This window comes from Suncus etruscus, chromosome 1 (assembly GCF_024139225.1).
Source record: "Suncus etruscus isolate mSunEtr1 chromosome 1, mSunEtr1.pri.cur, whole genome shotgun sequence".
Taxonomy (NCBI): domain Eukaryota; kingdom Metazoa; phylum Chordata; class Mammalia; order Eulipotyphla; family Soricidae; genus Suncus; species Suncus etruscus.
Window position 1 is genome coordinate 64,502,654 of NC_064848.1, and position 11,381 is coordinate 64,514,034.

The 11,381-nt window shown below is 36.7% G+C and overlaps 1 protein-coding gene across 1 annotated transcript in view; it reads left to right on the plus strand.

Annotated features, from left to right (window-relative positions):
- The window catches only part of KIAA2026 (KIAA2026 ortholog), an 84,686-nt gene extending 76,849 nt beyond the window's left edge, over positions 1-7,837 (plus strand). Inside the window, exons 7-8 of the mRNA XM_049772914.1 lie at positions 2,013-2,200; positions 3,581-7,837. Coding sequence (XP_049628871.1) covers positions 2,013-2,200; positions 3,581-7,206 — 3,814 coding nt within the window. The 3' untranslated portion in view covers positions 7,207-7,837. The remainder of the gene's footprint in view (positions 1-2,012; positions 2,201-3,580) is intronic.
- Positions 7,838-11,381: the final 3,544 nt, after the last annotated feature.

The window sequence follows — 11,381 nt, forward strand, 5'->3', positions numbered from 1 at the left end:
TAAGAAATTGAAGGACTTTAAGTGGAGGAAAAATAAAATTTGAGTTATTTTTAAAATATTCACTCTGCCTTCTGTTTTGAGATTAATATACTAGGCACGAAGAAGAAAACAAGGAAATGAGTTACACTATAGCAGTAATTTAAATGAAAAATATTAGTGACCTAAATGAGGGAGTAATACAAATGATGGATATTTTGGCTATATCTGAAGAGTAGGACTGATAGAATATCCCTAATGTTTAGAAAGATATGCAGTGTCAGGGGGAAATAGTCAAAATGTGCCCGTTGATTTTAATCTAAATCATTGAAATACGGAATTATGTTTGGCTGACACATAGGGGAAATTGTGGTAACAGCATAGGAAAGGATGGGCTATTTAAAGGTTTGAATTTAAAGGTATGTAAAATTGGATGTTCTTTAAACTTCTACTAGGAGTTATTAGTAGGGAGTTTAGTATGTGAATTCAAGTTCAAAAGAGTAAGCCACATTAGAGGTATAAACTATGATTCATTGGGTTATAAGTATATTTAAGCCTGAAGAGAGAGAAAATGCTGAATCTTGGGGCAAAATATTTAAAGGCAAAACATTAGATATGAGCAGTAATTACCAAAATAGAAGTGTTATTTGAGAGGATACAAAGAATGGTGCATTATAAAACCAGATAAAGGATTTTGCTTTTTGTTTCAGCCAAAATTGAAGCAATCTTACAATAATGTACACAGTTCACACCACACTTGTAATTAAGATCTTTCTTCTTTTTTATTAATATGTTTATTTAAGCACCATGATTACAATCATGTTTGTAGTTGGGTTTCTGTCATAAAAAAGTATACACCTTTCACCAGTGCAACCTTCCCACCACTAATGCTTCCCATCTCCCTCCTCTGCCACCACTTGCCTGTCTTCAAGAAAGGAATTTTATTTCTCTCACTACGGTTATCATGATAGTTGTTGGTGTAGTTATTTCTCTAACTGGTTGCCTGTCTTCGAGAAAGGAATTTTATTTCTCTCACTACGGTTATCATGATAGTTGTTGGTGTAGTTATTTCTCCAACTGCACTCACCAAAGTTTGTGGTAAGCTTTATATCATGGGCTGGCCCCCCCCTTTATACTACTTGTAAAACTGTATTTTATAGGGGTCCAGAGCAATAGCACAGCAGTAGGATGTTTGCATTGCATGCAGTCAACCCAGGACGGACCCAGCATCGATCCCTGGCAGCCCATCTGGGCCCTTGAGCCTGCCAGAGTGATTTTCTAAGCACAGAGCCAGGAATAACTAACCCCTGAGCCCTAAAAAAGGTGGGGGGGGGGTCCAGAGAGATAGCACAGAGATTGCACGCTGCCAATTCAGGACAGACGGTGGTTCGTATCCCGGCATCCCATATGGGTTTCCATGCCTGCCAGGTGTGATTTCTGAGCACAGAGCCAGGAGTAACCCCTGAGCGCCTCTGAGTGTGATCCCCCAAAACAAACAAACAAGCCTATTATATAGTCTCAAGTCTTTCTGTCAATACAGTTTAAAAGTAAACTTTATCTTCTGATAGCTTTAGTAGCAGCCATTAGTAGTAGAAAAATGGGAGGCATTATATTCAAATACTGCATTCTGAAAGTACTCTTTTAATCTTTTAAGATTGTTGTTGTTGGATGTAGGAGAGTCCATACCTGCCTGTGATCAGGGTTTAACTCTTAGCTCTGTGTTCAGAAAGTAATCTTGGCAGGGCTGTGGGGGATCATATGTGGTGCCAAGTAGGGTAGCCACTAGCAAGGCAAGCGCCTTACCAACTTTACAATGTCTCTGGCTCTAGTTATACCTACATCCTGGAGTTTAGCTTTCTGAATAATAATTATTTGCAAGGCTAGCGATTATTATTTTAGAAATATTTAAATTAAGACATTTTAATAAATTTAAATATTTATATTAAGTGAAATGTTTTGTTAATGTCAAACTTAGCTCAACTTCTAGGAATTTAATACATATGTATAAACTTTTTGTATTGGGCATTTTATTTCAGGAGTCGCCTTAAAAAAGATTATGATGATTTCAGAAGACAGCCTGATTATGATAAATTTAGTAGAGAACTATGGAGTACTGAAGAAAGTGAAGGAGATCCTGGAAAAGAATCTCCTAAAGTAGAAATCAGTAAGTCTTCTGACTCAGCAGAACTTCTAGATATCCTGGAGAAAGATCACTTTGACTCAGGTAAGCATTAAAATGATCTTTAAATTACCACTAAACTTATAAGAGAAGGATAAATAACTTTTGTGGAGATAATGGTCTGATTAAGGAATCACATTGGTTAAGAAAATATAGTATGCTTTGAAAATATATTCTGTATAACTTAAAGGGGATCTTTGCATTATCATTTTCGTGTATGTGTGTGTATCTGTGTGTGTGTCTGTAGAACTATACCTTGTAGTGGCTGTTCCATCTTTCTTTGCTTGTTACTTGTTTTGGGTCACATCCAGCAGCTTTCGGAGGTTACTCTTGGCTCTTTATTCAGAAGTTACTCCTGGCAGACTGGGGACCATATGGGATGCTGGGACTCCAAGAGATGGACCAAAATTCAAGGCAAATGCCCTATTCACCCTGCTCTCACTCCGGCCCCAGGCTATTCTATTTTTATCCAGTTTTTGACAAACTTTAGCCTTTTCTCTAATTCTTTAGAAATAAATTCATCTCTTTGTATTATTACTATTTTTGAAACAGTGCTTCTAACATTTGCTTTAAACTTAACTTGGGAAATCTTTAATGGTGTGAAAATTTCTTTAAATAGGTATCACCAAGATAGCATAATGAAACCAGCATAGACATATTATGCTAATAAAAGAGACTGGATTAGATAATATAATTTATTTCAGTTTATCAGATTACATTATTTTATAAATACAATGAAATAAATTATGTTCATTGTATAAAAAGTATGAGTGTGACAAGAAATGTATTACGTAAATTAAATAAATTTTTTCTGTAAAATAATTAAACATTTGGAGATAAATTAATACTTTTTATCTTTTCAAGTGTCTAAAAATAAATTGGAATGGTGGGCTCTCTCTGTATTAATATTTTTCTGTATAGAAGAAAAGTATCAGATCAGATTTATTTTCTGATCTAAATTATGACCTCTGAATGCCAGCTTGAATAAATATTTTTTTAACAGATACAAGATTTATTTTTGCTAGGGCTGGAGCGGTGGCACAAGAGGTAAGGCATTTGTCTTGCCCGCACTAGCCTAGAACAGACCTCTATTTGATCCCCAGCCATCCCATATGGTCCCCCAAGCCAGGAGTGATTTCTGAGCGCATAGTCAGGAGTAACCCCTGAGCATCACTGGGTGTGGCCCAATAAGCAAAAAAAAAAAAGATTTTTTTGCATTGGTAATGGCAGCAGATTTAGCTGAATTTGAACAAAAAATAATTTACTTGTTAATATAGATTGTTCTTAGAATTAAATATAACAGTATTGCCATATCAAAGATGAATTTACCGTAATCTCTTTGTGATACAAAGACTTGAAATGTCCTATAGATTTCTTGATAAATTGCTATTCAATAGTTATCTAACTTTATTTTATAATTTTCAGATGATATGAAATTGTCAGAAATAGATTTTCCTGTGGTCAGAAGCAAGTTGTTGAAAAAGGAATTGGCCTCTAAAGATGTATCAAAGACACTGCCTAAAACACTTAAAAGACAGTTAAAACAAACTATTCATATGGATGATAGCACAAAAGAGCTTTCACCAAGGAAGAAAGCAAAACTAAGCACAAATGAAACAACAGTTGAGAATGTAGAAGGTGATATGCAGATTGACTGTTTGAATGAATCAAAGCAGACAGATCCACTGTTTCCAGAATCCTTTGCTTCACCAGATTCAACATCAGTGTCTACTCTTCAGAAAGGGACCAAACCTATTCAGGCCTTGCTTGCAAAGAACTCTGGGAACAAAGTGACCTTAAATCAACTGCCCTCTTCCACAGGTAGAAATTCTCCTGCTGTGGAAAAGCCAGTTATATCTCCTCCTGAAACAAGTCCTATAAAGCCAGCATTGACCTGCCATACCAGTACAAAAGGTCCTTTACAAATGGTATACAAAACGCCCTGTGGCCAGTGGTTGCCCATAGATCTTCATAATAGCTCTGTAAAGATTCAGTTACAACCTATGCTGGATCCTAAAACAGGAGAAAAAGTGATGCAACAGGTTCTTATTCTGCCTAAGAATTTTGTGATTCAGCACAAAGAAGGGAAAGCAGTTACAAAAGAAATACCATTGACTCAACAAAAAAGTTCAGAACAGCATTGTTCATCTTTCCCACAAACAGCAAATGCAAATTCTTTGTCATCAGTTCTTGTGAACTCAACAGGAACTGTTTCCACTCCTCTACCTAATACAGTTTTAAATAAGACACTTAAACCTTTGTCAAATGTGAGTAGTGCTAGACTACAACCTTTGTCCCCTGTAACCTCCGTAAGTAATTTATTAACACCACTAGTTAAATCTATCCAAAGTGAAGCAGGAAAAGTCAAGAATGCTGTTGCAGCAGCCACATTCCCTCAGCCCATTGCATCACCCATTTCCTCAACTGTTCACCCTTTGTTATCACCAAGGACACTAAGCGGATCTACAAATCCTGGAAGTTCCCTCAACTCTTTTGCACAACAAACTGCTGATTCTTCTGAAGCAAAGCAAGAATTGAAAACTGTATGTATAAGAGATTCACAGTCAATTCTTGTTAGGACACGTGGTGGGAACACTGGAGTTGTAAAAGTACAGACCAATCCAGATCAAAGTTCACCCAGCAGTTTATCTTCAGGTTCAGTTTTCACTTTTGCTCCTCAGCTTCAGGCATTTCTCGTGCCAAAACCAACAACATCATCATCATCCTCTGTCTTCTCAACAATAGCTGGAACAGCTACAACATCTAGTCTCTCATCTTTTTGCCAAACACCAACTTCTACTTCCAGTCCAACTAGCTTTAATCCGTCTGTGGGGACAAGTATCAACCTTTCTTTAGGCCAACCTTCCTGTAGTGGTAATTTGGCTGCCATTATAGATAAAAATTCACACATGCCCTCTTCACCCTTGAAATCCTCCATTTCTTCTAGCACTCTACTACCAACAACTGCAAATAGTTCAGTAAATTTAATTAGTCTGCCATCAGGAAATTTGGGACAAACCAATGCAAATGCTACTCATACCCCAACTAAACAGCCACAACTAGATAACACAAAAAATCCTGTTACAAGATCAGAAACAACAGCAGCAACAAATGGAGATGTGATCAATGGGACTCCAGTTCAGAAACTTATGTTAGTGTCAACTCCATCTGTTCTTTCTTCTGGTAGTGCAACTGTCAGTAATGTGACTCCTGCACCAACATCTGCAGGTGTTTCTGCCCAAAAATTAGTTTTTTTTAATGCTCCAGTTCCCAGTGGCACTTCAACCCCTACTATTGTGACAGAATCATTACTGCAAACTCTTCCTTCTCCCTTGACTAATACATATGTGAAGACTCCAGAGCAACCCCAGATAGTACTAATTCCATCTACAGTGGGAACACCAATAAAAATAAATTCATCACCAACTGTGTCTCAAATCAAAGATGTGAAAATTGGACTAAACATAGGTCAAGCAATTATTAATTCTTCAGGCACCTCAGTGCCATACATCCCTCCAATTAACATATTGCAAAATGTAGCTCCGAAAGGGGAAGATAAAAGTAACAAGGGTTATGTTTTACCATTGACATCAAGTGGTAATTCAATTCCAGTAAATTCAACTTTTGTGAGTCAAAATGTTACTCCAGGTAATGAATCAGTGGTTTCTGCAGCAAGATCTTTAAATGTGCTTTCAGTAACAGCAGCAAATGTATCTTTGGGTTCTCTTTCAGTGACCTCAACCTCTGCTTCTGTTGGGGCAAGACCTCCTGTTTTAGTCAGTGGAAATGATACCTCTTCAAGGATTATGCCTATGTTGTCAAGTAGACTTTGCACATCAAATCTCGGAAACACTGTGGCCATATCAACTGTGAAAACAGGACATCTTGCATCATCTGTTCTGATTTCAACTACACAACCAGCAGTGTCTCCTAAAGGTTTAACATCAGCTTTACAAATCCCTGTTACTGTTGCCTTGCCTACACCTGTGACTGTAGCCCCCAAAATAATCAATACTGCTCCACATGCAGTAACAGTGCCGGGAGCAACACATTCTGTATCTCTTTCTAAAAGACAATCTAGGACGTGTGTCCAGTTTCAGTCTCCAGGGATTTCAGCTACAGTGCCAACAAATATAAACACAAATAAACCTCAGACTGAATTGCCATCCCTTTCACTAAGTCCAGGTAAAATCATTAATATTTCCAATTTTGCTTCTCTGCCAAACCAGCAAATGTCTCCTGCTTTAGCAAAACCAACCTCCAGTTACAATTCTGTTCCAGGTGTCTCTGCCAATCACACGGCTACAGCACCATCAAATGTAGTAGGGGGTCAGTTTAGTGAACCTTACATTCAGCAAAAAATAGTCATCAACACTAATACACCTTTGGCACCTGGTACTCAAATCATGATTAATGGAACCCGGTTTATTGTTCCCCCACAAGGCCTTGGGGCTGGCAGTCATGTTCTCCTTATATCGTCTAATCCAAAATATGGGACTCCCTTAATTCTTAACAGTGCCCAAGGCATTCAAGCTACACCAGTAGATAGTTCTACCCAGAAGGTTACACTAACATCGAATAATTCCTTAAGTGGGCAACCTGTAAAACACTCTCTACGAAGCTCTACAAAAATTGTAAACTCTCTTGGAAATGCAAGTTCTCTACCCACAGTACATACAACACCGCAAATCATAAACACGACTGCTAAAGTTTCTATTCCACCTCCTGTATCAACTGTATCATTAACTTCAGTAATTAAGTCTCCCCCAGCTACTCTTTTGGCTAAGTCTTCTCTGGTCTCTGCCATTTGTTCTAATAATCCTCAACTGCCAAGTAGCACTTCGGTGTTTCATTTGGACACATCTGTCAAAAAGTTGTTGGTCAGCCCAGAAGGCGCCATCTTGAATACCATAAATACTCCACCATCTAAGGTGTCTTCACTCTCTTCATCTCTCTCTCAGATTGTTGTATCTGCCAGTCGAAATTCTGGCTCTGTCTTCCCTGCTTTTCGGTCACCTGGCTTAGAGAAGCCTGACACAGCTGCATCTTGAATTCAGACTGAGCGAGCCAGTTTTTAAATAATGGGGCATTGTTTTGACTTTCATAAAAGTTTTAACTGTTTATTATACTGTTGAAAATATGCATAGTTGTGTGTGTGTTTTAATGTATCTTTTCATTAGTTTGCAATAAGGCTTTTTTTTAGGAGAAAGGAAAAAATTTATTCCATTTCACTCTTTGGTATGAGTATGTTTTAAAAGATGATTCTTTAAAATAGATCGTCATTTAACCTGTCCTTGAAATATAAATAGAGCAAAGTCAGGTTTGACTAGATTGGAGTAAGCTAGCCTTTTTTGCACCCTTGCATTGATGTTTCTTCTTGAACTTGGACTATTGCAACGTATCTATGATATAGTATTCTGTGTCATTAGTGAAATTTTATTTTTGTTTCTGTAATATATATATATATTTATGCATTATGAAAATGCAGTCCATCGTGTAAAATTGTACATATTCCTGAATCCCTAACAACCTGTACTAAACTATATGTACAAAGAACTTTTTCGTCTTATTTATGTTTTGTTTACATAATGTATAGTTTTTTAAGTATTTTAGTAATTTTGGACCAGTGAACTGTTAGCAACATTGCAGAAGAATCTGCATGTAATAAACTGAGTTGCTGTATTTCTTTGTTTTGAATACCATTTCTAAAGTGTGTTCTTATTCCATAGAAAGTTTTTGTTTAAGATGAAGACCCTTTTTCAAAAAAATTAAGTCTGGGAAATTTGAATTTGTAGCTAGTTTTTGTGCAAGGCTTTACAGTTTACAAATTATACTATAGATATCTCACTCAGTTTTCACAGTACTAAGGATGGTAAGTAATGTGTCCAAGAATACCCAGCAGGTGAGTGGTAGAGCCAGTATTGAAACTTATATTTTAAATTCCTTTCCAGTTATTTTCTGGAAATTCAGTTTTTATATTTCACTCTAGATGTCTTTGTTTATAAGTTTTTCTCCTAATATACCACCAAATTCTACGTTGACCAAAATAAGTAATCTTATCAGGCCCATGTATGTGATTTCTATGTGTACACTACAAATATACTATTTTCAAAGTTTGCATTTTAAAATAGTTTTGGATTTGTGAAATGTTGAAGTGCTAATATGGAAAGTATACCCACTTACACTTAGTTCCCTCTGTTCTGTTTATTTTATATTGATTTATATTTTCTGAGTTTCCAAAGTAATATTGAAAAACATTTGTTTTTCAATGCATAAGAACAAATTATATACTTTCACTTATTTGTAAGTGTTTTTGCTTTGTTTTTTATTCAATTACAGAGGCATTCTCAAAATTCAATCATAAAGCAGTTTATAGAGGTCAGCTTATCCTCAGGGTTTAATTTTTATGGCATTTCAGAATATGTCTCATTTTAAATAAAAAGAGAGTTTTACTGGATCTTTATACCCATTATTTCACTTGGGATGCTAATTTTATGCTACTCCATATTATTTATAATGCTGTTTTAATTTTTTTTTTATCAGTAAAGTTTATTTTTATTTGACATGTCTTATTATTCATGCAGTTGTGCTCTTTAAGATTTTATTCAAGGCATTGAACTATGTGTTGTATATTTTCTTTCAAGTAAATTACGCCATTTGGCTCAGAATCAGTAATATAGTAGGTGGGGTTTGCCTTAGTACATGCCTGATCCATATTTCATCCTCTGTATTCCATATAATTTTTCAAGGACCACCAACATTATTTCCTGAGCACAAAGCCAGGAGTAACCACTGAGCATCATTAAGCATGGACCCCAAACTAAAAATATGGAGATCATATAATGTTGAAAATGTGTGACATTTTGGGTAATCATACTATGAAGATAGTACATTACTTTTCTAGTCATTTTGAAAAACTGGTATTTTGTGCTTTCCTATGAACAATGTTTTTTTGTTTTTTTTTGTCATTAGTAACAAAAGTTTATTCATGTACTAATTACTCTGCCTTATCACGGTAACTTTTTTTTTTAATTTATTTAAACACCTTAATTACATACATGATTGTGTTTGGGTTTCAGTCATGTAAAGAACACCACCCATCACCAGTGCAACATTCCCATCACCAATGTCCCAAGTCTCCCTTCGCCCCACCCGACCCCCGCCTGTACTCTAGACAGGCTCTCCATTTTCCTCATACATTCTCATTATTAGGACAGTTCAAAATGTAGTTATTTCCCTAACTAAACTCATCACTCTTTGTGGTGAGCTTCCTGAGGTGAGCTGGAACTTCCAGCTCTTTTCTCTTTTGTGTCTGAAAATTATTATTACAAGGGTGTCTTTCATTTTTCTTAAAACCCATAGATGAGTGAGACCATTCTGCATTTTTCTCTCTCTCTCTGACTTATTTCACTCAGCATAATAGATTCCATGTACATCCATGTATAGGAAAATTTCATGACTTCATCTCTCCTGACAGCTGCATAATATTCCATTGTGTATATGTACCACAGTTTCTTTAGCCATTCGTCTGTTGAAGGGCATCTTGGTTGTTTCCAGAGTCTTGCTATGGTAAATAGAGCTGCAATGAATATAGGTGTAAGGAAGGGGTTTTTGTATTGTATTTTTGTGTTCCTAGGGTATATTCCTAGGAGTGGTATAGCTGGATCATATGGGAGCTCAATTTCCAGTTTTTGGAGGAATCTCCATATCGCTTTCCATAAAGGTTGAACTAGACGGCATTCCCACCAGCAGTGGATAAGAGTTCCTTTCTCTCCACATCCCCGCCAACACTGTTTATTCTCATTCTTTGTGATGTGTGTCATTCTCTGGGGTGTGAGGTGGTATCTCATCGTTGTTTTGATTTGCATCTCCCTGATGATTAGTGATGTGGAACATTTTTTCATGTGTCTTTTGGCCATGTGTATTTCTTCTTTGTCAAAGTGTCTGTTCATTTCTTCTCCCCATTTTTTAATGGGGTTAGATGTTTTTTTCTTGTAAATTTCTGTCAGTGCCTTGTATATTTTGGAGATTAGCCCCTTATCTGATGGGTATTGGGTGAATAGTTTCTCCCACTCAGTGGGTGGCTCTTGTATCCTGGGCACTATTTCCTTTGAGGTGCAGAAGCTTCTCAGCTTAATATATTCCCATCTGTTAATCTCTGCTTTCACTTGCTTGGAGAGTGCAGTTTCCTCCTTGAAGATGCCTGTAATGTCCTGGAGTGTTTTGCCTATGTGCTGTTCTATATATCTTATGGTTTTGGGGCTGATATCGAGGTCTTTAATCCATTTGGATTTTACCTTCATACATGATGTTAGCTGGGGGTCTAAGTTCAATTTTTTGCAAGTGGCTATCCAATTGTGCGAACACCACTTGTTGAAGAGGCTTTCCCTGCTCCATTTAGGATTTCCTGCTCCTTTATCAAAAATTAGGTGGTTGTGTCTCTGGGGAACATTTTCTGAGTATTCAAGCCTATTCCACTGATCTGAGGACCTATCCTTATTCCAATACCATGCTGTTTTGATAACTATTGCTTTGTAGTACAGTTTAAAGTTGGGGAAAGTAATTCCTCCCATATTCTTTTTCCCAATGATTGCTTTAGCTATTCGAGGGTGTTTATTGTTCCAAATGAATTTCAAAAGTGTCTGATCCACTTCTTTGAAGAATGTCATGGGTATCTTTAGAGGGATGGCATTAAATCTGTATAATGCCTTGGGGAGTATTGACATTTTGATGATGTTAATCCTGCCAATCCATGAGCAGGGTATGCATTTCCATTTCCGTGTGTCCTCTCTTATTTCTTGGAGCAGAGTTTTATAGTTTTCTTTGTATAGGTCCTTCACATATTTAGTCAAGTTGATTCCAAGATACTTGAGTTTGTGTGGCACTATTGTGAATGGGGTTGTTTTCTTAATGTCCATTTCATCCTTATTACTATTGGTATATAGAAAGGCCATTGATTTTTGTGTGTTAATTTTGTAGCCTGCCACCTTGCTATATGAGTCTATTGTTTCTAGAAGCTTTTTGATAGAGTCTTTAGGGTTTTCTAAGTAGAGTATCATGTCATCTGCAAACAGTGAGAGCTTGACTTCTTCCTTTCCTATCTGGATTCCCTTGATATCCTTTTCTTGCCTAATTGCTATAGCAAGTACTTCCAGTGCTATGTTGAATAGGAGTGGTGAGAGAGGACAGCCTTGTCTTGTGCCAGAATTTAGAGGGAAGGCTTTCA